The sequence below is a fragment of the Echeneis naucrates genome, chromosome 20 (genome assembly GCF_900963305.1).
Source record: "Echeneis naucrates chromosome 20, fEcheNa1.1, whole genome shotgun sequence".
Taxonomy (NCBI): Eukaryota; Metazoa; Chordata; class Actinopteri; order Carangiformes; family Echeneidae; genus Echeneis; species Echeneis naucrates.
Window position 1 is genome coordinate 8,931,952 of NC_042530.1, and position 26,338 is coordinate 8,958,289.

General features: G+C 43.1%; 3 protein-coding genes across 13 annotated transcripts in view; 2 read left to right on the forward strand and 1 right to left on the reverse strand.

Annotated features, from left to right (window-relative positions):
* atp8a2 (ATPase phospholipid transporting 8A2) overlaps positions 1–7,660 on the forward strand; it is a 46,499-nt gene extending 38,839 nt beyond the window's left edge. For 8 of the 9 annotated variants that reach the window (XM_029529133.1, XM_029529136.1, XM_029529134.1 and 5 more), the window contains 5 exons: positions 83–190; positions 1,982–2,070; positions 2,268–2,372; positions 5,097–5,188; positions 5,525–7,660. In XM_029529133.1, the coding sequence (XP_029384993.1) occupies positions 83–190; positions 1,982–2,070; positions 2,268–2,372; positions 5,097–5,188; positions 5,525–5,619 (489 nt within the window). In that variant the 3' untranslated portion in view covers positions 5,620–7,660. Of the gene's footprint in view, positions 1–82; positions 191–1,981; positions 2,071–2,267; positions 2,373–5,096; positions 5,189–5,524 lie in introns of those variants that run through there. The other variant, XM_029529141.1, reaches the window with a different exon arrangement.
* An 876-nt stretch (positions 7,661–8,536) lies between these two features.
* On the reverse strand, positions 8,537–15,047 carry shisa2b (shisa family member 2b). The gene is made up of 2 exons (XM_029529272.1): positions 14,098–15,047; positions 8,537–10,050 (listed from the first exon to the last, which is right to left on the reverse strand). The coding sequence occupies exons 1-2, from the start codon at positions 14,399–14,401 to the stop codon at positions 9,485–9,487; spliced, it is 870 nt and encodes a 289-aa protein (XP_029385132.1). The 5' UTR covers positions 14,402–15,047; the 3' UTR covers positions 8,537–9,484.
* On the forward strand, positions 13,069–21,611 carry spice1 (spindle and centriole associated protein 1). Of its 3 annotated transcripts, none has more exons than XM_029529270.1 (18): positions 13,069–13,159; positions 16,447–16,542; positions 16,792–16,839; positions 17,103–17,243; positions 17,404–17,506; positions 17,677–17,795; positions 17,976–18,064; positions 18,202–18,344; positions 18,481–18,606; positions 18,708–18,982; positions 19,392–19,523; positions 19,617–19,722; positions 19,804–19,905; positions 19,997–20,412; positions 20,614–20,809; positions 20,894–20,963; positions 21,236–21,299; positions 21,428–21,611. In XM_029529270.1, the coding sequence occupies exons 1-18, from the start codon at positions 13,151–13,153 to the stop codon at positions 21,482–21,484; spliced, it is 2,292 nt and encodes a 763-aa protein (XP_029385130.1). In that variant the 5' UTR covers positions 13,069–13,150; the 3' UTR covers positions 21,485–21,611. The 3 variants fall into 3 exon arrangements, with proteins under 3 accessions (XP_029385130.1, XP_029385129.1, XP_029385131.1); XM_029529269.1 differs by having other exon boundaries at positions 19,617–19,719; positions 20,614–20,800; positions 20,891–20,963; positions 21,236–21,311; XM_029529271.1 differs by lacking the exons at positions 13,069–13,159; positions 16,447–16,542; positions 16,792–16,839 and having other exon boundaries at positions 17,113–17,245; positions 17,405–17,506; positions 19,617–19,719; ... (1 more) ...; positions 20,891–20,963; positions 21,236–21,311.
* Positions 21,612–26,338: the final 4,727 nt, after the last annotated feature.

Sequence of the window (26,338 nt, forward strand, 5' to 3'; positions counted from 1 at the left end):
CACACTGTCTCTCTTTTCTGTGTCTTAATCTCCATCCTCTCCTTTACTCCATCCCTTTATGCCCTTCTTCTTCCTGTTGTAGTTTTCCCACCTTGCAGTGTGGGGAAGCATGGTGCTCTGGATGGTCTTCTTCGCTGTCTACTCAGCCATCTGGCCCATCATCCCCATTGCCCCCGACATGTTGGGCCAGGCAAGTACACTCTCTGTAAACATGTGCCACTCATTTCAGTAATGGGGGGTGTCCTCTACACATCTTCTCTGTAACCTCCATCACCTGCCCCTCCTATCTTCTGGGTTAGCAATACATGGCGCCTTTGAGACTCACCTCTTGGGTGTTCCATGTCAGCACTGCTGGAACCCTGGGGGAGATTTATGCCCCTCCAGCCCCTCTCACCAGGCTTCCCGCACCTGCTGCGTGTCACCCGAGCCCCAGTCTTTTACTGCCCTCTGTGGAGGTGTTGACTCAAATGGGTGGGCTGCCTGTGCTGCTGCTGCTAGTGGTGATGAGGGTCCAGTGGGGGTGAGGAAAGCAAGCAAGTAGACTCCTTGATTGAGAGACTCATTCGAGAATTTAGGGATGGGGGGGGGGGGGGTGAGCTGCCCCATGCAGTGGGTAAGGGAAGGGGAATAGGCCATTTCAGCTCCCCTTAGCCCATTAATTCAATTTGTGTCAGAAATGAGGAATGCGGTCAAATATCTCTGCAGCTGCTCAGACTAACTGGGGAATGGTCAGAGACACTCAACCACAACTCCCCCAACCCTCCGTCACCCCCTCTAACTACCCTATTGCCTCTCTTATTTCTTCCTGCTCTTGCTATCTATATTTCCATCTGTCCATGGGGGACATGGTAGTGGAAAAGAGCTGTATATTTCCTCTCAGAATAGCTGTGTCTAACTTGCTGTAAGTCAACATTAATGTGCTAAGGGTATCCAACTATTTGGTGATTTGTGTTGATTGTGAAGTGGTGGAAACCAGGAGCCTGTTTCTATGGCTATACAAAGTGTAAAAAAATCACTTAACGGTCCTCCATTCTCACCATGTATAAAGGCCATGTGATATACAGTGTGTCCAGTGCTGTAAAATGTGTGTGTGTTTGTTACTAGCAAAGTCCAGTTGGATGATCTACACTGTGGTTGTGATTCCATCTGCTGCAGGATATAACTCCTAATAACTTTCCGATCAATTCCTCCTGTTGCCTTCCCCTTGAGGAGCCAAATTGACTCTATATTGCTGGATCCAAGTGCAAAACAGGAAACGCGTGATACAGGCAATAATGCAGTACATGTTAAGGACGTCATGGTGCATAAAGTGTTTTCAACTTTTGACTTTAGACTTCACGCTTAGAACAAAAGAGTTAGGCTTGTGAAATGTCACAGAGCTTTCATGGATACAGTAACCCAAGGGGAGATATCTGGCAATGAAAAGAAAAGCAGGCAAGGACAAGCAACAGAAGATACCAACACTAATAATGGAAGGAAGTTGTGAAAGAGTAAAACTGGAGGGAATGAGATGTGTAGGAGTAAGAGGCAGGGAGACAGAGACGGACCAATTGAAACAGGGCTTAGATTCATGATTAATCCCTGGAGACAGACTGAAGATGAGGGTCAAAGGTCAGAGAGGCTGGCTGCAGCTGCAGTGCAGAGAAAGGTAGTAGGATCTGTGGTTGCTTCACAAGCATTTTTATCTTTTGGCATCATAGAAATGTATTTCAGCTGTGGGATTACTGCGCTAAATCCAGTTTGTGGTGTAGATACGGGGTGTGAGAACACTCTTAAATATGCTTGGCTAACGTTATGGGCATTCAGCTTTGGACCACTGTGATTTCTTAAGCTCTGTATGGCTTGCACTGTGCTTTGTCTCACATTTCTCTCTGCTTATACCACATGTTTCTCTGTGCTCATTCAAGAGAAAAATGACTTAATACTCAATTTGAATTAATATAGGGGCGAAATAAATAGAGCCTGTGTGTTGTCATTGCAGGCTGGCAGAGTGATGCAGTGCTGGCACTTCTGGCTGGGCCTGGTCCTGGTGCCTACTGCGTGTTTACTCAAAGACTTTGCTTGGACAGCGTAAGTAGAACACATTCAATATAAATACATGGAAACTCCATACAGAGACTATTTAACTTAACTGAAGCGTTTATATAACCCATACTGAGCCTATGTCAACTCTTGAGCACACTTTATTTTATAAATTGCACATCCCGGCAAAGTTGAACACTCAAACTATCTTTCATAAGTCTGATGAGTTTGTGTCTGCTTTGCAGCACGCGGCGCACTGTGAGGAAGTCTCTTCTAGAGGAGGTGCAGGAGTTGGAGGCTCGGGCTGTTGACCCAGGAGCAGCTGTACTTCGTGATGCCAGTGGCCGCAGGTATATGAAATGCTATGCAAACTATTCTGAGATACTGGATTTATATTTAGTTATATTTTGATGATTTTATTAAAGTAGAATGACTCCAATTAGTTTAAAGAATATTCTGTTGTTATATAGATGGCCACTATATTTATATGTGCAGATTGGGTTTTATAGGTGTAGATGTGGATTTGTATGTATGAAATAAAACAATATCCCTACTTCCCCTGTGGCACCATCCATAGGGCTGAAGCCAAGGCTGAGGTCCAATAGAGCCCGAGTTGTCACAAGCTTACAGAGGTAGTTTCTGAGTTTGCACTGTCACACTGTGTGAACTTTGACCTCAAATGACCTGTGTGCACCTCCACTAGCTGCTTTGGAGTGAATCTCATCCGTTTTTAATTCACAACTCTCTCTGTTAATCTTCAAATTACTCATTCCTCTTTGTGCTTGGTATCATTTAGAAAATTTATTTCTCTTCTTATGTCCATTTTTTTCTTCGCTCCTCTCACTGGATTGCTTCATAGGTGGATGAATTTGCACTGCTGTACGGACCTGGTGTGTTTACTGGATTTGCCTGTAGTTGTCTTGCTGTGACTTAGTCTTGTCGTGTTACTATAGATGTGTTAGAACTGACTGCACTCTTTCCTGAAGAGGGAAATTTATAGTTCTAGTTCTAGTTCTTCTTTTTCACATTCTCAATTCAAACCCTCACATTTAGAAGCATTTTTTTCCTTCACTACCTCTATTTGTCTCCTTTATTGACATTTTAACTTAATTTACTTTATAATGATCTATAGTTGAAATACAATGTTTTTTATAGATGAAACTGACTGAGCAGCCTCATCTTCCGCAGCTACAATATTAAAAAACTACTTACAACAAATTTTTTTGGCAGCAACAGCCCAGAAAACATATGGATAGGAATTAGAATACTTCACTCAAGAACAGTGGCTCTCAACCTTTTTCTCAACCCTAACGGTTAGGGCGTACCCAGCTTAAAAAAAACCCTGAACCATTTTTAAAGGCTTTTGAATTTATTGCTTTTTTTTTTAACATATATTTAAAAAAATCTCAACTACCCCCTGGAGTGCCCTCAAGTACCCCCAGGTCTACACGTTACCCCCATTTGAGAAATACTGCTCTAGAAGGATTCATTCCATTCAGGACAAGCACTTTTACTTAATAATAATACAGCAGACTGATGTAAATGAATGTTAATTTTAGGACTTGCCCTGAAGATTTTAGCATTTTGAGTCTCTTTTTTTTTGTGTGTGTGTGTGCAGCTTACCTAAAGAACCCAAGTACTTTTCCCACCACTCTCAGCTAGTATACATACAGAGTTGTCTAAGAATCTGATATTAAAACATGTTGTAAAATGATTCAGATGTGAGTCAACCGAGGCCAGCTGCTTTCTCAGAGCAGCTTTGGTTCTTGAAAGGAGCTGGGCAGCTCTGAGGTATGTTGTCAGGTTGTGAAGGGATGAGTTGGTAACCACAGTGCTCCCCCAGACCCTCACACCAGGCCCTGTCCTGGACTGACTCTGCATTCAGACCCAGGAGCTTTGGGCCTTCTCCATTTGGAGTATAAGAAGTAAATTGAGGTTTCAGCAGGGAAACAAGCAAGCAAAATGGAAAAGAGCACATCTGTGTTTTAGTTCTTAGGGTAGGCATGGGAACGAGGTGGAAAGGTAGAGTCCAGGAGTGTCTCAAGGGAAGAGTTCAAACAGAGCACATCCTTGGACCACTTTGAATCAGCGCGGTGAGAATGAACCATCACATGGGGAAAACGGACAGCATGAGTCGTAGTGACTTTTTTGGCCAAAAACAGCTTGAACAGAGTTCAGAACCTATCCTTTTTTCCTTTTCACACTCCAGTGAAAGTTCCCAACAATCACATACAGTGTAAAGAATTTCCTATCTGCTTGCTCCAAATTTTAACTTCGGGGAGGGAAGTTTTTTTTCCTCCATAACTACTTTGTTGATCATCACCAATGCTATATTAGTTCCAGGGAAGCCCTTTTGTATGAATTTAATCCTCTGTTGGCAGATAAGATTTCAAAAATCTTGTTGCTTGTAATAAAATTGTCAAAATATAACTTCCCCATGTGAAATATTGGCATTTAATACCGTTGTCTAGCAATTTTAATGGCTGTAAAAATGATGATTAGACTAGAGAGAAGCATGCAAACTAAGTGTGTGTGCATGTGTGCAAAATCTGGAAAAGGCTGTTATTTTTGGTCATGGGAGGAGAGGAGCCATGACGGCGTGTGGTCTTAGAACAGAGGATCCAGTCTTCTTGGAAAGGGGGGAGTTAAGAGGAGTGGGGAGTGAGGAGTCGTTTACTGTGGATGCCCTGTTACCCTGCAGGCGGTTCATAAATTACGGTTGAGTTAAATTGAATGTCAGAAGCAATATTAAATCCACCTCCTACCACCCTTCTGAGCCACTTGGATTTTATTGTCTTATTGATCTGTGCATATCTACTGTGTGTTCATCCGTGAAGGAGAAATTCACCTGGTACACTGCAGTGTTTTACTCAAGGACACTTGCAGGATGAAGGGCTCCCTCATCACCATGCTGCCTCAGATGTGTGAATAGTTTCAGGCACTGATTAAAATACATTTCCCAGTGGCCTCAAGTGTAGATGTGTATCAGTTAGAATAGAGACGTTTCTCTATTAATTCCCTGTAGTGTGTGTATTTGCTGTGTGGTCATGGCTCTTCCTCTCCTCTCACTACAGTCTAAACGAACGGGCCCATCTCTTGACAAGAGTGTTTAGGAAAACACCTTCAAGTGTGGGACGCTCGAACTCAGTGCAGCAGACTGTGTCACGTAAGTGTCCCATCAACATACACATACACATTACCAAGGTCCTGCTTCAACACAGGCCTCAGGGGGAATTTCATATACTCTGATATAACATTGGATGAAGGTGTGTATGGTTTTCTTAAGTCAGTTGTTTTCCTCACCACTGTCACCAAGTGCTACCTTAGTGGGTCTGTGTTGTGATTTAGCACAATACAAATAAAAAAAACCAAAAACAAGCTTTGCTATACTTGGAAAGACTAATGACAATTAGATGATAATTCATTCTAAAAGTGTTTTCCTTTCCCCCACTGAACCCCTCAGACTTCATCATTTGAAATCTCTCTTCTTCTCTCTCTGCAGATGGCTATGCCTTCTCTCAGGAGGAGCACGGCGTGGTGTCTCAGTCCCAGGTAGTGCGCTCCTACGACACCACCCGCCAGCGCCCCAGCCTCTAGCCCCACCCCTGACCAAGGCGTTGGCTCACCATAGCAACAGTTATCAAGGTGACAGCGGAGACAGACTGAAGTGAGACCCTCACACTAGGTGACCGACCCCCGCTGTGGCCTTACTGAAAATATGACCTGACCTCTTCTCGGGGGTGGGGGTCACGGTCACATGTGGAAGCCGTCACTGGCGTATGGAGGACTGACTTGAGAGAGGGGACCAGGCCGAATATACAGAATAAACTTTATTCTAACTCTGACGCAAGCTGCACAGGCATGAGCAATCATATCCACGCGCAGACATGACAACTCAAACTCAGACTGCTAATCATATTGGTATACCCCTCAGACTGGGTTTGGATCATGCCACAGTGTGTTAATGTATGTTTGTGTGTGTGTGTGTGTGTGTGTGTGTGTGTGTGTGTGTGCGTGCGCGCGCGCGCTTACGTGCATTCCAGTGCGTTTGTATCTGCCTGTGTATGCATGTCTGCACGCAGTGGCACTCCTGTGTTTGTGTGCATGTGTGTGTTGGTCCACGTGTGTTTGTGTGTTCGCTTTCATGGTTCCCTCTCATCTCACTTTCACATGCCAACGCTGTAGGGGAAGGGACGTTGAATTAAAACCACACACACACACACATAGACACACACATATGCTGTTGTAAGTGCAGAAAAATACCTTAAAGAGGGAGAGATGGAAGTAGAGCTCGAGGACCACCAGAGCCCTAACCCCCCCCCCCCCCCCGTTACAGCCCTGACTTGTCCCATCACAGCTACAAGCCTCACTGCCAAACACCACAGAAATGCCACTGAGGCACAACGCTCCCCCCAAACTGGACCACCACCCTACAGCAGCCCTTCCAACAAGAGGTGGTTAACACTTTAATCCTCTCTTCCATTCTTCCTTCCCATCTCCATCTCGTAGCCGCTCTTCAGCTTTCATGACTTTCCTCCTCTGCTGCACATCTCCTCGCTCTGGCTACTTATAAAAAACAATCCACTTTGTCTTTCCTCTTTTTCATTTCGATCATTCCTGTAATTCATGATGCCGCCTGTCTCTTATAATCAGCTGCCCTAGAATCAGTGAGCCTGGCATTAGCGCTTCCTTCTTGAATTCTTTTGGATTCCCACTGGACTATAATTTTTTGTTGTTGTTGTTTTGGTTTTGTATCGTTTTTTGTTTTTTTTTTTTAATTAAAGTGGACATTAATATGTGTGTGTTTTATTTTGTTTCGCTTTTCATTAATGCGTGTTTTTGTACTCATATTTCAAGTCATATTAAAGACGGGATATTTTATTTGAACTTAGTGTTAATAGCCGTTCAAACAGAAGATTGAGACTTGCCTGGATCATGCATTCATTCTCTGGGATTGTCTGAATGTAGACTCTATTGTCTGTGTGCTCTATGTTGAGGACACTGTTTCTGAAATGCAAGACTGAAGAGGTGGGAGAGGGGGTCACCCATATGAGTCCTCATTAAATCTAAGCAATCCATGGCCTGACAAAATGTCTCTGTCTGTTATCTTTGATCTGTCTAGGTTTTCTGAGTCAAACTGTAGCTATGGTGGAATAAGAGGAGCTTGTTCTACATTTTCTGCTTAAAATTTATCAAGAAAGTATGATTTGTGCATGTGATGCATGTGTGATCATGTAGGATCAGAATAAAACCTCTCCCATGCTCCCTCTTCCAGCTCAGGAGAGTTGGTTTGAGATAGACCATTAGCTGATTAATGCACACCCCAGCCCCTGGACACTGGAGTCAAAATGTGGATCCCTTTCCCACCCACCTTCCTGGATGTGGACCAGCCCAACCCGATTACAGCTGCTCCAGTATGGAGAATCCATCGGTCCGCAGCTGAGCAGGAGCCAGGGAGCCATTTATGCTTTTCAACTCCCCCCCAGTGACTCCCCAATGGCCTGACCCCCCCCACCCCCAACCCTTTCCACATCGGTGTAACTGAGTTTCTGGAGGAGCCTGCCAAAGCTACACCTCCACTTCGCTGTAGCTTTGAAGTGTTCATTGTTGTAGTTAATCCGTCATCTACTGTGTGTGTGGCAGGTGATATGGCAGGTAATTGTTGTATCCTCGGCGGGTGGCAAAGATGTCTGGGATTGTAATAAATGAAGTAAGAGTGTTTGTTTCAAGGTGAAGAATTTGAGACAGGTCTGCACAAATCTATTCACCATAAAGTTTTCTGTTCGGCAAACTTTATCCGTGTGCTGGTATTTAAAGGTATCAGCAGGATAACAGCAACAGAAGTTTTCCTCCAGGGTTTTAAAACACAAAGCTCTTTTAATATTTATAACAGTAGACAGTCATAAAATACTTAAACACAAGGCCTTAACGACTGTCTTCTGGTTTAAAAATGTATTTATTTGGGGGGGCATGAAAAATGTCACTCATGCAGCACATCACTGAATTCCACAAACACATTAGACCAAAAATTCATCCACCATGTTACAGATGCTCACATTTCATCACACACAAGCTGCCTATTGCGTCTTACAGACATTGTGCTTGAAGTACAGATGAGGTACAGACATGCTGGGTTCTGTATTACTGTATGGGACATCTCTGGCTCCAGTGGAACAGTACATTCCTTAGTGTGAATTATGAATTGCTAGTGACCCAGCAGCACAACAGCACTCAGAATGACTGAAAAGTATGCAAGTTCCACAATTTAGTTCAATTTTTATTCTTTTTTTTTTACATTTACAATAATTTCTATCTTTGGTGCCTTTCATAAGTGGAAAATAATGATTTAAAGCTGCCTTGGAGCTGCCCATGCCTTCAGCTCAGGCACTGAAGCGTGAGAGTGCTAAATATGCACAAACACGTCTCACTGGAGAGAAATGAAGGGGACATTTGGCTGAGTTTGCGTTGCACAATTAACCACCTCACTCCTCTGTCAGACTCTCAGGTACATTAAGGGGCAGCCTTGCATAAAATGTTTTAGTTTTAGTCTCTGTGTTTCCGCTCAGGGCAGTTTGGGCAGACGTTTTTGGCTTTTTTTTTTCTTTTTGGGTGGCAGGAGGGAGCTTGTATAGAAGGGTGGAGCGTCACAGTCTGTGTCCTGTGTTCACTTCATTAGATATTAAATGGCCTACAGGGACACGGAAACTGCTTTTCAAATCACAGCACCTGCATTTCCCATTACACACAGTTCACTCACAGTTACTTATGCAACCACATCCCTCCACACTTAACACTCTTTCCCAAAGTCACACATGTACAGTACAGACATCTTGTCACACTTTCTTTCTCATGCCTTGAACGCAAACACACAGTATATTGTATAAACCATTCATGAGCATTCACAAGTGCGGATGTATGCATGGCCTAAAAACAGCATGTGGTCACAATTTATTTTGCTTACTAGCCACTTTTCATACAGTCCACTGCTATAAATCATCCAGTCATCACTCATTCAAGCAGATACAGGCCAACAAATCCTTTTTTTTCCACCCTCTCCTACATACAAAAACATGCACAATCTTTATGTGAACTGCGGGCTGCAGTTAGTTGTGCATTATCACCCATCTGGGCTGTGTAACTCTCCAATATGCAGTTTAATCTTTGCATCAAGACAGAAAATTGTTTATGCATCCTTCTCACCACACCATAGACTGAGCTTAGCTCATTCTAGTTTGGCAAGAGATCATATCACACGCTAAACAGACACACCACACACAATAGCAGGGCAGGCCCTGCTGCCAGCAATGGCTTTATGAGTCCTTCATGTGAGTTTGACTCCCTGGCTTTCTTTTTCCACCCTGGCAGCATCCCCCAAAGGTCTGTGGCACAGCCCTCACAGGTTAAACTTCACAAATTAGTCTTCACAACAAAGTGGCAGAGTGGTCTGTATGGTTGTCCCTCGTCACACTGTCACTGCGGGGTATTTCTGGTCACTGGTGACACTGGACCCTCCGGTGGGAGGAGGGCAGGGGGACTGAAGGGGTCTATATCCTCCTTGGGTGGGGTCTAGGAAGGCAGGAGCAGTGGAGACAGGGTGAGCATAGCCAATGTACTGCGGGTGCAAGAATTGTCCCTGGTGTGGCATGATCTGGGTGGCCTGCTGGCAGTTGAGTACAGAGAAATTGGTGGGCATGTTGACGAAGACACTGGCGTCCGGGGGCAGGCAACAAGAGGCCTGAGCCCGCATGAGTGGAGGCGGAGCAGGGCGGGGTGCAGTGGGTGGGGCAGAGGAGCTGGATGAGGTGGCTGTGCTGGACTGGCGGGATGATGAGCCTCTGGAAGTGCTGGCCATCATAGGGATGGTTTCCAGGAGACGTCCACCGCTGGCTCCGCCTCCCGTTGCACCTCCTGATGACAGTTCCTGCTTGGGTCGGAGGCAGCGACAGCAACACACAGCAACCACAGATCCAACCAGGATGAAAGCTACAAACACTGAGCCCACGATCAGGAACGGCACATAAATGGGTACTACAGAGAGAAAAGAAGACACATTAAATGTCCTGGTGGCAAAATATTGACTTTAAAGGTGAATATTAAACTTCAAAGCGGTACCACCTCACACATGTCATGTCACACTCATGTCTTGTTGCCCTGCACATTCAAAGCTCTTACATGTGAGGGGAGATTGGGTGAGACATTTAAACAAAAGACTGAACAGAGAGGAGTGTTTGGACTAGAGTAGAAGAATGAAGGTACACGGGGACCGGCTCCTCAGGGAGCCCCAGGCTCTCATTAGCAGTTATTAACTTTGTTTTGATCTGTTTAAATCTTGCACACCCTGCTGTGTCCCCAGCCTCCTCAACCCTGCAGACCAGTACGTGTGTGTGTGTGTGTGTGTGTGTGTGTGTGTACGAGTGACATTTTTAAGCTGGGTCAGGCTACCAGCTGATATTTGTGACCCTTCTTTTTCTCCAACTATTTACGGCCAAGCCTTTGAAAATAAGTTACTCTAGTTGGACTGCAGTATTTGGCTCCTGGCTAAAAAGGGTATTAAAGTTGACTAATTTAATAGAGCTAAATGTGAGGGTATTCAGCTCATTATGACTAAGAGGAAACCAGTTTCTTTTCACCAAACTTTATTTTCTTTCTGTTTTTAACCAAGCAAATCAGCCTCTCAACAAAATACTGCAACTTCCAATTTTACACTAATTAGTGTCATTTGCCAGACCATTTGTCACCTTGACATTTTCAGTTTGTAAATTTGCAAAGTGACCAGAAGTCACTCTAAAAAGCATCTTTGAAGTCAGATTGACAATAACTGCGCCCCACAGAATCACATTTCTTCACTAACTGCACACTTTCACCAAAACAGAAAAGGCAAAGAGTAAATGCTTTTGGCAGAAGCAAGGTGGCAGGCAAGGTGAGGTCACTTCTGATGTGTTTCCGCCATTCGTTCGTTCCCATGCTAAGTAACACAAACACCTTACAAGCATGTTACATTATAAGTGATTAGTTGTGTTTTATTGTTCCCATGGGATGTACATGCTTTCTGCTTTGAATGTGCCTATGTGTTATGAAGTGTAACTGTATGCCAGAGCGAAAGGTGGTAACTGGCTCCAGTTTCCTTTTGTCTCAGGGCTCTTTGAAATGCATCCATACAGCCTTGAGAAACTTTCAAAATACTCATCAAAAGTAGAAGGGTATTAAAGGGATTACTGCACGAAACCCGCTAAGAGCTGTTGGACATTCACAGAGTCAGGATTTAGGTCCAGGTGACAAAAGACAAAGGACGAGAGTCAGTGACATGATGCCAGCAAGCTGGGACCTTGACCCAATTCTTTTTGACAAGAAGCGGTGTCATCTTCAGAGGCTAATGCGCCTCATGGTTACACACCTTGCACTAAACAGGTTTTAACAGGAATTCTGTTATGGCAACACATATAAGTTTCAAGAGTAGAAATGTCCCAGGGAGCCCCCCCGTTTTCCTGCTCTTATATTGCTTCCACTTCAACGTCTCTGGTTCCACTCCATTTTTTCTGCATATTTGATGACGATTAGTAATTGCAGGAACTTTTCCTTGTGTTACTTCATTGTTTTCACTGTGAAACTTTCCAAAATGCTGCACAGTAAGTCATCATTTAAACTCCAGCAAGTGAAAAAGTACTAATCCTTTGCTAAGGTTAAAATACCAGTACAGCAGTATACCAACAGGCTGCGTTTAAGCTCATACTTCAGTAAAAGTAACTAAATATTATATTAAAATACTACTATCAAGGTTATCTATTATAATATATTACATTATTAGATCATATTGATGCATCGCTGCCGAAGCAGCATTTCACTGCTGTTGGTTGTCATACTCCAGCTGATTGTGAGTACTTGATTGTTAATAAGATAAATGTGAAGCTGTATGAAGGCAGAGCTTTACTTTGAGCTAAATGCTCACACCGACGTTAGCATTGCGTTGGCGTTGACATGTTTACGTTGACAATGCAAAGCATATTAACAATGTTGAAAATCTTTTGTGTGTGAACATCAATATTAACACAAAACTGAGTCTGATGAGAATGTAGTTTCGATGCCTTTGGGAACGGGTCACAGGTCAAAAGTGGGGCGCTTCGCAGCAGACCCTTCCCCTGTTAAATGTAGTGTGGCTCATATAAAGTACCACAAATATTTATAAATGTCCATAAAATCAATGTTGAGCAAGAAAACACAAAATCATCAAAACTGTACTGCATATTTTGTTTGTCTTGCTCTTTTGGTCATTTGTCATTTTTGTCACGGTGGCTGGACTCCTCCTATTGTTCCCTGTCACTCCTCCACACCTGTTGCTGCAGTTAAGCTGAGGCAGCCCCCTCCACTAAAGCTCTTGTTTTGGGCACAGTCTTTGTGGCTGGCTGGCTGGACTCTCCCTCTGCTATCCCACGGGCATTCTTCTGTTCCTAAATACCATATGTTCCCTCATGTTGAGCACATTAATAATTTCCTGCCTGTTAGCCATTGACATCACTCTGTGTATCTTTCCTGTATGATTAATAAGCTGCAAGCATATGAAAAATGAATGAAATACACAAACTGAGCGTAGTTTACATGAAGAAAGGCACTTCCTTTTATGTGGGGAAAAAGCTGCTTTTCTCTAAGATGTTTTGGCTAGAGAACACTGAATGAAATGTATATACCAGCCTCTCCATGCAGTGATAGGGCATGAAAGTCTTAGCAAATGACAGATTGTAGCCGGGGATCCAAAAGGAGGCATAATGAAGCATGTTCTGCCCTTTTCTCCATTGTCCAGGCTTTGCTCTGTTTTTCTGAAGTGTTGGTATCAACTTGTTGATAGCTTATTCAGATTTGATGCAGCTTCAAGAGGTTTTATGCTCGATTAACAATGGAATGTAGGTATTGGTGAATGGGGAGCCATATGGAAACAGAAACTTTTGTACTTTTGAATTTAATCCACCATGTAAATTGGCAAATGTGGGTTATGCTGTGTATCATTTTGATCATGATTGATGACGCCTTTAATGGATATATTTCTACTCAAAGTACATCAACGGGTGAATCTCTGGAGAGGCAGTGAAACTGGGGAAGGATTACAACAACAACTTGACGATGGGAAAAGGACTCCATGAGCCGGGTAGGAAGTGATACATAACGCAATTTGTATTTTTTATGAACAGAGCTGTCAGCGCCTTTGGTGAGCCACTGTCCAAGATCCGGTCAGGTCCAAACTTGATCCCCGTGGGGACAGCATGATCTAGATCTGCCCCCTCTTCGACTGTTACGGGCCAGAACAAACACAGCTATTTATAAAGTGCCGCAGCACGACACAGTGCGCCATTTATGAGTGCAGTTAACTGGATTTTGGAGGAGTCTGCTGTCTGTTGTGCAGCTGTCGGTGCCAACCGGGACGAGCAGCAGATGAACTTCCTTACAGGGAGACTTTGCGGGTGTGCCGGGGTGTATGAGAGGAAACCAAAGCTTATAGTGGGGCTCCGAGTTGCATATCAAATTTAAGACATCCTGTGGATGCGCATGGCCTGGCGTAAACTCACTTAGACCCGCTTCAAACCAGACACCAAAGTCTCGGGTGATCCGATTCCCCAGGTGGACCGGATCCACAGGTCACACCGAGCGTCTCCACGTGCGTCTCGTCTCGGATCCATCAAATAAACCCTGGCTGAAGTTTAAATGTAGCCTATTTATAAAAACCTAATTTAAAACTGCTGACCAAGCAACCGTTGGAGGTAAACTGACACAGTACAGTCGGTGAATGTTAAATCATACCACCATAAATCCTAGTCAGTGGGGTATTATGGGTGTTATAGGCTGGATTTTACTTTGGCAGTCCCCAAACTCTCAAACAAATTTCTAAAATACCAGTTCAGACCACCAGTACATTACAATGGATATTATTTGTAAGCTACAGGCCTTTTTCAGAATCTGTTTGTTGCGGATTTTTCTTAACTGTTCTCGCAGCCGTACGCGTAAAAAGTGTTTGTGATTGTTTGCGTGCCCTCCATAATGTTGGAGGTGATGGCCTGTGGAGTAGCAGCACAAGTTCTGGACTACTACCTGCTCGGGAGTCCTTGTTCTCCTTGGTCTCTGTCCCGGGCTCCTGAGCCTGCCGGTCGTTGTCACAGCTGCCCTGATCCAGCCGTGCGTCCGTGCTGGAGCAGCAGTAACGCAGCTCGCACTTCCCGCAGCAGATGATCGCGTCCTCGGCGTCGATCTTCTCCGGACACTGAAAACCTTCTTTCCACGCTCCCTGGGAGTCCTGCCAGCCGTGGCAATACTCCCCGCTGGCTTTCACGTCGATGATGACAAGGAGCATTGTCACAATCACGATGACAAACATCGGGTATCCTCCTCTCCACATCCTGGGCCGGATGGGCCGCGGCTGCAAGCTGGCTCACCGAGAGAGACAGCGAGGCTTTCACTCCCCGCGTCTTACCGGGACGAGGGGGCGACACGGTCTACCGGTGCGACGAAGGCAGCTGGAGGGGTGAAGACAAACAACAACAAAGCGCTTGGAAGCTGTCATTTGTTAGAGGAATGCCGTGCGTAATTCAGATCCAGTGTCTCCAGAAGTGACTCCGCAGCGTCGGTTATTATCCGGGAGTTGTTCAATACACTTGAACGAGTTATTGAAGGCAAAACTGTCAGAAATTGCAACGATTCCAGCTGTAAGCCTTCTGAGCGCTAATAAATCCAACACTGACAGACTAATGGCCCTCGCCTGGCACCGCAGTAAAGCTGACTGACTCCTCAAATGACTTTCCACGGAGATGCAGAGAGCCCACCGCTTGTAGTCTGATCCATGGGCGCACAGCTGCTCACCCCACAGTCACCTCGCCGCCAGCCTCGTTTTTAAACACAACTTTTCAAGCTCCTGTGTCTCGGGAAGCATCGTTGCGCGCCAGGAGCCAGAAAACCAAGTCTGGTTCAGCTTGATCAGGTCGAAGTAAAGCGCGCAAAGTCACTCCAACTTCAGGGTCCGGGTGAGAGGGGCGTGTAAGAAAATGTCAGCTGCAAATACACACCTCTCTTCTATACAATAAACCCCCGGACTGGCCGGTGTTAGGTTACAGTGTCTTATCATACAACTTCCTGTGCAGTTTTTTTTTTTAAGTCCGAAACGCACAACAAAGAGTGAGGGTTGAAATGTTGTTGAGAACTTTTATTGATGGAAAACTTACAAGCCCATTATATAGAATACAAGAGGCCTGGTCTACTTTTGTCTCCGGATTATCTTTTTCTGAATAGTTTCCCAGGTAGGATCTCAATTCTTTGACTCACAGGCATTTTAAATGATAGCACAAGGTGCTATTTATAGATGCCATTACCTTATTGGAAATGTAACTCAGTGTCACTTCAGATTCTACATATCCTGCAAATATTTATGTCAACCACCTCTTAATTATTATCACTGACGACTTTATTTTGAAGGCAAGAATGATCGCTGTCCTCTACATCACTGTCAGGGCAGCTTCTCCCAAGATTTTCTTGGAGCATTTACTTCAAATATTAGTTAAAGTTTCTTGGCCTGAATTTTGTGTTGAGTCAACCAGTCAATTTACTTGAAGACATTGCCATCTAGTGGTGAAGCCGGATGCCTCCTCCTGGGTAAACGTCTGGAAAAGCTGTCACATGGAGGAATAATAGCGTCAGTGAGAGGTTAACGCTTCACAATGTTGAATGGGCTCGATATCAACTATAGTCCGTTAAATCATCCGGTGAGAGATTGAAGTAAACTTGACTTTAGAACAAAGAATCTATGGTTTTCACCTGACATTCAAAATGTTATCTAAACATATTATCAATGCTGGATTGGATACTTTAATTACTAAATTCAATTCCACTTTTTCGTTTTAGTCCACGTGCACACCAGCATGCATTTTCTTTTCAAGAGCAAAAAGTAAAGACTATCATTACCTACGACAGCACCCTGTAATTTCAAGGGCCAGTGCGTGAATTGTATCAGCAGTACTACATTTCCCGTCATGCTTCGCGGTGAAGCAGTGTCCGTGGCAACAGCACAGGAAGTGGCGCGCAACTGTTGAAAACTGTTGTCACTCAACAAACCGAAGGAGAGTTTTCTCCGTTTCACTCCGTTAACTTCACAGATAAAGAGCCACATTAACAACCTGGAAGCTTAAAACAAACTGTGGCTTCCTATCGTGAAAAGTAAGTGCTTTCTCAATTTCTGGCTAGCTTTGTAGCAAAAATCTATTTTAGCTACCTGGTCCTAGCTCAACAATTTACTGCGACTGATGCTCAAAGTTCAAGTTTTTGGTAATGAAGGGAGCTAAGAGCTAACTGTAGTTCATCGTTAGTTGGTCCGTTTGTTTAGTGAGTGATTCTTGTGCAGAGTCTTATTGAAAATAGCACCGTGTTACTGTGAACCATGTTGCCTTTAAACAGATGTCGTTTGTGAGAGTGGGGCGTCCTCAGCAACACAGCAAAGGGAAAAGGCCTGTTCGGCCCAAAAAGGCTGGAGCTCCTAAAAGAGACTGGGTGGTGAGTACAGACAACAGTTACCATGAAGTACCCCTTATTTAGTCATTTTTCAAACACGAAATACTCTTGGACCAAGTAGTTGCACATTTCAAGGGAGAGTCAATGAATGTAAATTCGTTAATCCCTCATAAAGGAAGCAGAATTGGGTTTTAGTTGCTTTTAATAATCCACCTCTTCACAAATCATACACATTTTTTTGGTTAAACTATATCCACTGACCAACACAGTAATCTCAGCTCTCATTTTCAGAGCACTGTCAATGACCTGTCTGTGCACAAGCTGACACCTGCAGAGCTGGTAAGGTATTTTACTGTGGAGCAACTTGTTATAATTATATGCTATAAAAGTGTGTAGTCATCTTATCTTACTAAATATTTGATAAAGGCATTAGTTAGGTACTACAGAAGATTAAGCATCTTTGTTTATCTCTCTTTTTAAATTAGCCTCAGTGCTTTTATGAGCTTTTATTATGTTTTGGGGCTCTGCTGAATTAATTGATTCTTAAAATGTTATTTATCGCAGTCCACAAAAACTTGCCCCATCGTTTTCGTCTGTTTCAGAGTCATCGGCATGAGATTCACAAGTCACACAACAAGGCTGCGGCTCAGTGGGAGCTGAGAGAGAAAGCTCTGAAACGGCGTCTGTATCACAGTGGAAGTCCTTCACCTCTGGACCAGGCCAGCCTCAGCATTATCAGGGAGGTATGTGTGTATGACAATGCTTCCCCATTACATTCATACTCTTCTGTGTCATGTTGATGTTGTTTGCGTAAGAATGAACATGATGTTATCTGTTATACTCTCCTGTCCTCCCCTGTACTGGAGTGTAACCTAATGATTGTGGTGTTTTGTATTGCTATAGGTTTTTTCTGACCAGTTGTTGCTGCAGGATGTGCTGGCCCGCTCGGACAGAGCCATGGCTGTTGTCAAGGATCTGTTTGGAGATGCTCCACACAGGCAAACCGGTAGCAAACAATTTTTTCTGTAGTATAGATCATAAGATTAGAATAAAAAGTCTTCCTTTCTGCCTTGAGACTTCACATATGTATTGAAAAAGACATATCGGAAGGTTAAATGTTGATGCTTGTATTTCTCTTTATTAATGTGAAAATAATCCTGCCCTGTATTATAACAGGACATCCCAGTGTGACCATGGCTCCCAACTGCGATTCAGACTCAGAACTACCTGTTCTCCAAAGACCAGATCCTCCTACACAGCTGTCACTGCTCAGCCAGTCTATGATGGATCAGCAGGTTTGTTTGTGCTAAGATAATGTTAGTGATATGTTGCTGTAAATTATGTTGTCACACAGTTTCATCTTTCTTTCCAAATAATATTGTACTACAAGTCTATTGTATCATAATGATATTTTTCTGTATGACTGTTTTCATCAGTATTAACATGTTTAAAGTGCTCATTGTTGTCGACTACAGGCACTTAACGAACTACAAGCTTCAGATGAAGACCACAGTGAAGAAGATACCTATCCTTCACACAGATCACGTAATCATGTAATCCGAAGGTACCAGTTTTTGCCAAACAGACAGATGTCAGAAATGACCTGATTTGTTGTCTATGTTGGGGGGGGAATAGTAAAGAAAGCTGTTTCTCATTACTACTGATGTTCCACTACATCTCTCATGATACATTTCTTTTCAGGACCAATAAACAAAAAATGAAGACACAGTCTCGAGATAGACTGGTACAGCAGAAGAAAGTCAATTGTCCCAGCTCTGAACAGGGAAACGAACTTAGTCTGCCTACAACCCCTGCCACATCAGGCAGAGCACCAGATCAATTAGGTGTGATAAGGATGTGATATCCTCAAACTTTGAATTGGATTAAACAGAAACATTTCGTGGTTATTTATTTTGTGTTGTTAATCCAAATTCAAACAAATGTTCTATATACACATATGTATATCACACATTGTTTCAGCTCTGAATGCCACAGTGGCTGTCCAACGTGTTCGGACCAAACAGGGCCAGTCACAGGAAGTAAAGGAGGAACCATCTGTCCTGGTTAATCATGTCCTGAACCCTCATAAGCCTTTCTCTCAGTCAGGTAATATCAGAAATTTAAATATTTTTTTTCCCAGATGAAATGTTCAATATGAAAATGCCATCATATAAGCGGCTTAATGTTTCTTTGTATGTGTTCCACAGGAAGAACCAATAGTCGACTAAGCAGGAGCGCGAAGAGTTTTTCTCAGAGTTTAGAGCTGGATGGCTCCTCTGTTTCCTCTCTCAGTGGGGACCAGTCTAGTCTGGGTCTGCTGCAGGCCAAGTTGGATCAGGTCGAGGCTGACTTGAATAGTCTGAGTGCTGACGCCGTACCAGAGTCAGCAGAGGGTCCAAAACACCATAGAACGCAAGGCCTCACTGGATTCTCTGTTGCCCTGGTTTCCACTCTAGGACGTTTAGCCTACCTCCTCAAAAAGGTGCAGCAATAGATCAATAATGTCAACATTAATCTCTTTTATAGACAGACATATATAATGAACATCCAAGAAGGCAAGAAAGTGATTTGGCCTCAGTCTCACTTTGGCGTCCATTTAGCTTTTTAACAATGCACCACCTATAATTATATATAATTTCTGGAATAATTGCTTTGAAAGCATACTTTTTTTATGTTTTCAATATAAGCTTAAATCGAAAGTTACGAATGTAACTATGGTTCTATGAATCCCGAATGACCACCAGGTAGTCATTTGGGATGAAATAGAACTGCTGTTGCCTGTGCATTCCCAAGAAATAATAACAATGCTCAGAGCAGGCACAGAGTACAAAGTAGGCTGACCTTAGTGTCATTTGTATAACTTAATTCATTCTTTCCCCCTTCTGTTTCAGACAGACGAAAAAGCTCAGAAGGAGGCTCAGGAGAGAAGGAAGCTGGAGGAGCAGCTGCAAGAGCAGCGAGAGCTGATTGATGCTCTCACTGCAGAGATCTTGGCTCTGAAAGAGGAAACTGCTAAAATGCAGGTGCAAAAAAAGTTTGCCCCATGGTGTGACACCACTCTGTCATTCCGATTTCAGCATTTTGATAAACCTGTTTTATTTCTTGGTTCCTCTCAGGCAGATTTCCAGCAGCGAACCAATGAGCTGGAGCAGAAATTGGATGCGGTGGTGCTGGTCACTGGGGGATTGGGACTACTGGAAGCAAACACTGACCCAACTGGTGGTTCATTCAGTACATCTGTCTATGTGTATTTGTAGGTGACTTAAATGATGGATGATTGTTTTACATTTTGTTGACTTACAGTTCATCAATCGGAACCTGTTCCTGAGTGGAGACAAGCCCCAGTCACCTCTGCTGTCCTGCTGTCACCTCCTCAACAAAGAGACAACTGGCAAAAATATCATGGTAACAGTCTCATTCTTTTCCTTTCCAAATATATCATCCTTTGTTTATAAATTTGAGATCAAATTTTTCTTTTGCTCCCTCTTTTTCACAGTGGCTCAGCCATTGCACCAGCAGCTTCCTCCTGTAGCTAACCTATGTTCAAGTGACGATCAAGCCCAGAGCTCAGCCTCTAGCCTCACAAGCCTCCCCCTCACCAGCCTTCCCTCCACCTCCTTATCACTGACGTCTGACCCTCTCATCTCCCAGCTCCGTCCAGAAGCCATGCTGGCTGAGATTGCTCAGCTAAGCAGTCAGAACGATCTGATCAGAGCACAGCTTAGCCAAGCTAAAAGCCTCAGGACTGGGGTTGGAGGATCACCTAGCAGTGGCAGCGAGCAGAGAAGTTTGAGCTCTAGCACTACTGAGAGAATTACACATCAGGGTGTTGGAGAGAGGAGGATGTCAGCATCCAGAAACACAGGAAGAGAGAACCAGAACGTACAGGTCACAGACTGTGAGACTCATCAGGCAAGTTAAATCCTCCACATTGTACTTAAAGTTTGTTTTAGCCTCTCTTTGCATAAGAAACACATGAAATGTGAATAACATGCAAAAATCCTCTTGTGCCAGATCCAAATCTGAGTTGTTGTAAAACTGCAGTGAACTACCAGAAATCAGTTTTAGGATCAATCCATTCAACAGGATTTATTGCTCTTCCCTCTTCCGCAGGTCTCATCTCCTACTGCCCTCGGTGTGAGCAGTGTGGAACAGCGTCTCCTAGAGTTAAACAGACAAAGTGCAGCAGCCAGGGCTCGTTTACTGGAGCTCATTGAGGAACAGAAACAGTGTGCGCTTTCCAAGGTTGCTCCGTCTGTCTCCCCTATGCCTTCCTCAGCCTTGAGCCCTTGCACAGCAGGTACAATGGGTCTACCTGACATATCTCCTCTATCTGACCATTTATGAGGCTCCAAAAAAATCATTGTTAAAATATCATTGTCTTTTGGAGGAGGAAGTCCTGAGGTTCCCACACTGCTTCATGCCCAGGAGGCCCTGACACAGGCTGGTAGTTCTGAGAGACAGTGAGTAGCTTAACTGGATGACACGGATGTTGCAGCCAGACTCAGAGCCCCAAATTCAATATCAGAATGATGTTGTTTCCAATGATATCCAACCATCTCATGTGCACTTTGAAAGGAGTATAACCCCTACTTTAGTGGATAACCAACAGTATGACACATGAAATTGATACTATGTTTTCATTCAGTTCAGTGAACTGAATGAAATGGTATGGTTGGTAATGACAGGGCTGACCTTCATGTACATTATACATTATTATACGTATTTGTTGCAGATCTGCTGGTTCTGAAGCGTCGTCTTACAGATTTGGAGGAGAGACGAGTGATATCAAAACACAGGCACATGCACAGGTACACACACACACACACAAACTCTAGATCACATTGATCTGGTCAAATTTTACCTGAAGCTTAATCACTTCAATTAATTTTTTTATGTAATTTCATATTTTCTTCTCTCACAACAGATGGAGCAGCAAAGAGAGCGAGAAGGATGGTTTTCCTTGTCTGCTCATATAAAATGATGAATCAAGGACTGAGTTATCCTCAGAAACATCAAGAGATTTTATTTAAACTAGATTCATTTTGTATTTTCTATATGCATTTCAATGACCGAATTAAATGAGCTGATTTTAATTTTAAGTTTCTGAATTGCGCTGTTCTTGTTTTCATTCTTGTAGATAAATGTGTATCTACAATGCAACAGTAATTATTTGGAATTAGAAAAATACTTGGTTTCTGTTTTCACAAATTGCAAATTCGTCAAAACCCAGTAAAATAATTGTACCTCGGTTATCTCAGGTGTATTTGTTTGCAATGTAAGCTCTAAACAATCATAAATTAAGGTAGAAGTAGTTCAGTTTCATTTGCATTCATGTTTAAGACAAGATGATCCTTTATTTGTCCCCCTGTGGGTAAATTTGACTGTTTCCTTCAAGGTCTTTAGTTGTGTGCATTCAATCTAATATATCTGGTGGCAACCTTTGTTTCCGTTTCAACCTATTTTAGATTTCCTAGTTCCTATATACCTATTTAGATTTTGGAATGATCTATTCTCTACAAATCAAATGGTGTTTGTAGTGTACATATTTATTAAAGTGTCCAGACCCAGAGCCCCAGCAGTCAGCAGGGAACAGGGCTTTATGTTCTGGCTTCCTAAAGATTTGAAAGTTCAGCTTCATCAGATCCATACTGAGGTTCTCACTGGATATACTCAGACATCTGTCTGTCCATCTGTTTTGTGTTCCTCAGGCTGTGGTTTGGGTTAGTCCTGGTCTGTCTCCACATCTTTGAAACAGGTTTGATATTACATAGTTGCGATTTCAGTGCATTTTTGTGTAATTCGTGTTTTTCAAAGGTAGATGGAAGTTGCGTGTCTAAAAGCCATGAAGCCAAAAGGGAGCAAATGTGCAAGAGAGGGAGGAATGAGAAGTGGCCTCAACCCATCATGTCCTCTCCACTGTGGCTTTGAATGAAGTATGGCCTCCTCTGGCTACTTATGGTACACAAACACATTGCATGCACATCCACACAAACATTGTTTTCCCCTGATTCGTTCATGACCCAATTTTGTGTTTATGTTGGCTTTTGTGGTCTTTTTCTAAACCCATTCATTTCACTCTCCCTTAGTGTGAATCTGTTTCTGATAAATTCATAAAAACCATTAGGGTTAATTGAGGGGAAAAAAAAAAACTGCAGGAATCGATATAAGGAAATCAAGTCCCCATTCTTTGGAGCTAATGCTTCTTGTGAGCTCTGAATGTGAACACCCTCATATTTTCTCTCTATGCAACAAATATACATGAAAGGACAGCAAGCAACATGCCCATCACATACAGGAACATAAGATATGAAGAATCAAACACTAACCTAACCCTCTTATGAAAAATTAGTTGAGTTCAGAGAATTATTTTATCAGCTGTATATTGTGGATGTGATGCTGTCAAAATGCTGGAATGCATTATAATGTGTAAGGCTTCAAGAAAAAAAGTAAATGAAAACTTAGTTTAATTCTATATTTTTAGCTGTATTGAATATTTTACAAATAGAAGGGGCACAATATAATATGGAAGAGGGAGAGGAGGATGAAATGTGCATTACAGCACCATAGATGAAATTGAATCAGGGGTACAGCACATATATGGTGCTCACTTGGCCACAGGTCCTCCTCTGGAATAAGACTTCACTGACTTAAGCCACTTACTGGCTGCTGCTCATCTGTGTAGCTCTTTGTCGCCTGAGTCAAGTAATCATAAATAAGTGGTTGTAAATATACTCATTCCCACTTCAGGTAGTGTTTGCTCTGGGTTTAAAGGTTTCAGGGGTGACTCTGGGGCAGTCAGTCAGGACAGCTGTGTTGATGATGACAATGCCTAGCAGAAAAATCAAAAGGAGTAAATATTGCACATAATCACAGAATGGAGGCATAAAGGGCCAAGGGACAGCAGCAATAAACGCAGGGTCAGAGGTCACAGTGGAGATGCAGGGGGAGGCAAGCAGGGCTTTTTGTGGCTGGCCTGGCTGAGTGAAGGAAAGGTGAATGGGGATTAACCCCACGTCAGTGCTTCTCAATTCATCCCCTTCTTCATTGCAGGGCCTGGGGGAGGTTTCCATGTGACTGACCCCCCCACTAAACCACCACTAACATCACCACCTCTATGTGGGCCTCGTCACGCTGCCTTTAATGCTCATAGGAAAATATTCACACATGCATCATGCAAAAAAACAGTGCAGGAACTCAGCTGATGGGAATCATTTTGAGTTTGTCTGTGTTGTATGAAAGAGAAATGCATGCAATGAGACTGGAGCATGCTGAGCTCCCACACATGTGCATACAATGATGTAGGGGTGTAGTGAAGGGGGGTAGATTTCTTTGCTCATTCAAATCTGCCCCCACTTCACCTCAGTGAAGGAGGTTGAAGTCACTGAAAAACACACATACTTAAGCATGTACACACACTCACACACTGGTGCCTTTGATGGTGTCCAAGTGACAGAGGTGAAATCAGATTGCTGCGTGGACTGAGTAGAGACCTGAATGAGAGATAAATTAGAGAAAGAGAAACGTATTAGTCATCAAAATCATTATTTATAATAATTCCTGCATCTGGTATTTGAACCAGTTTCCTTCGGTTAAAACTAGATTTTTTTCTGCAAAGTCAAACACAACTGAACAAAGTAAGCCATACCAAAAACAACTTATGACAACAATAGCTCTATTTCAAAATTTTCACGTTATAAAATGTGTCCATCATTTCATTTTTCATGTGTTGCAGTGCAGACGTGATGCCACTAGAGGGCAATATTATTGTGCTGCAGTCGCTGAATTGTGATTGTTTCCCGATTTTCTTTTTCATTCAATTTTATTTATTTATTTCAAATAAAATGTAGAGACAGCAAAATACATAACATCAAAGCCAGCAATATAAAAATGATTTAAAAAAAAAAGTTAGGACTTGATCTCAATCCAATAAAACTTTTAAAACGTTAAATAAATTAGGTTAACTTGAACCCTTACTGTTATTATGAAGCTTAAATTTTAATGAGCCTTCCTGGTATATCAAACCAAATTTAAGCGCTGCTTCTCTAAATAGTAAGTGCATCTGTTAATTCTGTTGATCTCCGCAAATGCACCTTATAAAGTTTTAGCATCAGCTTGGTGTGACGTGCGTGACAAGGAAATTGTGTGTGCATGTGAGAGGTGCCCATGTGAGCAGGAGCGTACTGCACAGCTGTGTAAGGTTCTGATCTGAAGCACGCGAGTGCTTGCTGTGAAAATATTATTGCAAGTGTTTATTATTGCTTCAGTGTGAAACAGTGGGAGTGTTGTGTGTGTGCTGCACGGGCTGGTGCAGTACGGAGTGCTTGTGTGGGTGTGTGCTGGAGGAGGTGAGGGGGCCTCTCCCTTCTCCTCATCTGTGTTTCCCACCGGCCAGCCCCCAGCCTGTGGCCCATTGCACCCTGGGTAATGGGGAGGCCTATTGGAGTTGATTAGTTCCGGCTGGATCCCAGATAGAGTTCTGACAGGCAGGAGAAACGAGCTCTCAGCGTGACCCCCCACTTCCCCCACACACCCCTGTCTCAGGCACAATGGGCAAGGCAGGGGAAAGGCTTTTTAAACAACTCTACTCCACTGCCCCCACCACCCCGGCTGAAAAACTGGGCCATTATTACTACAAAAACCACATTACACTGCTGCACAAATACAACCATTGCTGCTTTTACTAGTGTCCATCCACACACAGTTTTCTGTACAGAGCACGAGTGCATTTTCCTAACTTTTACCCCTCTGCTTTTCTTCACAAATAAGACCAATCTCTCAACATGCCAGTCCTTGCGTGTCCTATTAATACTGCAGATGAAGATAAATGTACAGATGGAGCCTGCTCAGTGTGTTGTCTAAAGATTTGACTGCACACATCAAGATCAGCCACAGTACTTTGTACTTTACTTGACAAACCATCACATAGACCATGTTGGACACCTGTGGCATGAACTGACGTCCATTAGACACATTCTTCAGCAGAGCAGCATCATTCACACACTCTTCCTTCCTTAGTTTCATCTGCCCTGTCCTCTTTATTTCCCACTCTACCCCCTATAGATCCTCTCTTTCTTCTTTCCCTTTCTCTCTCTCTCTCTCTCTCTCTCTCTCTCTCTCTCTCTCTCCACACATAATTGATTAAGGGCCGTTTTCATAAATCAATTTGGGACGCACATCAGTCAGACTTGAATGGACAAACCCCCCTCTGAGCAGCGGTATTAATCTACCTCAGCATGCCCTGCCACTCTCACTTACACATATTCTCACACACACACACACACACACAGATCTTTTATAGTTTGTTTGTTTGTTTTTTAATTTAAGTTTTTGCTGTTGCAGGCCACACGTGAAATATGCAAATGTTTTCAGCCGTTTTGCGGACACTTCAAACAGGAACAGGGAATCTGACGGATTGACAGACACAGTTTTGTGGTATCTTCAGTGTCTAAATGAGAAAAAAGAAAAACGTGGCTGTTTCGGGGTTGGGTGGATTAGAAAGGAGAGGATAACAAGCTGAGCAAAGCAAAATAAAAAGTAGTCCTTTTTTATAATTATGAAAGAATTCAGATTCTTCCCATATGTTTTTGATGTATGTGTATGTATCTAAACAAACAAATATGGTGTTTGTGCATGCAGTAGTTTGTCTCCAAGACAAATGTTTCTTACTGCTGCTTATAATTACAGTTTTAATTGTCATTATTATTAAATTATGTCATTTCTTTCTTTCTTTCTTGCTCTGTCTCTTTCGCCATTTCAAAGCTGTTGTTTTGGATGTTTTGATATGAATGTAACCATGACACTACCCATTCTTATTAAAAAAAAAAAAAAAAAAAAC

What these genes read in the sequence shown, in the direction of transcription:
- spice1 (XM_029529269.1), top strand. An exon ending in TGCTCCACACAGGCAAACCG is followed by an intron (nt 17,507 to 17,676) that starts GTAGCAAACAAT and finishes GTATTATAACAG; the next exon opens with GACATCCCAGTGTGACCATG. An exon ending in TAGCCTACCTCCTCAAAAAG is followed by an intron (nt 18,983 to 19,391) that starts GTGCAGCAATAG and finishes CTTCTGTTTCAG; the next exon opens with ACAGACGAAAAAGCTCAGAA.
- shisa2b (XM_029529272.1), bottom strand. Translation starts at nt 14,401, where the DNA reads ATGTGGAGAGGAGGATACCCGATGTTTGTCATCGTGATTGTGACAATG. An exon ending in GAACAAGGACTCCCGAGCAG is followed by an intron (nt 10,051 to 14,097) that starts GTAGTAGTCCAG and finishes TTCTCTCTGTAG; the next exon opens with TACCCATTTATGTGCCGTTC.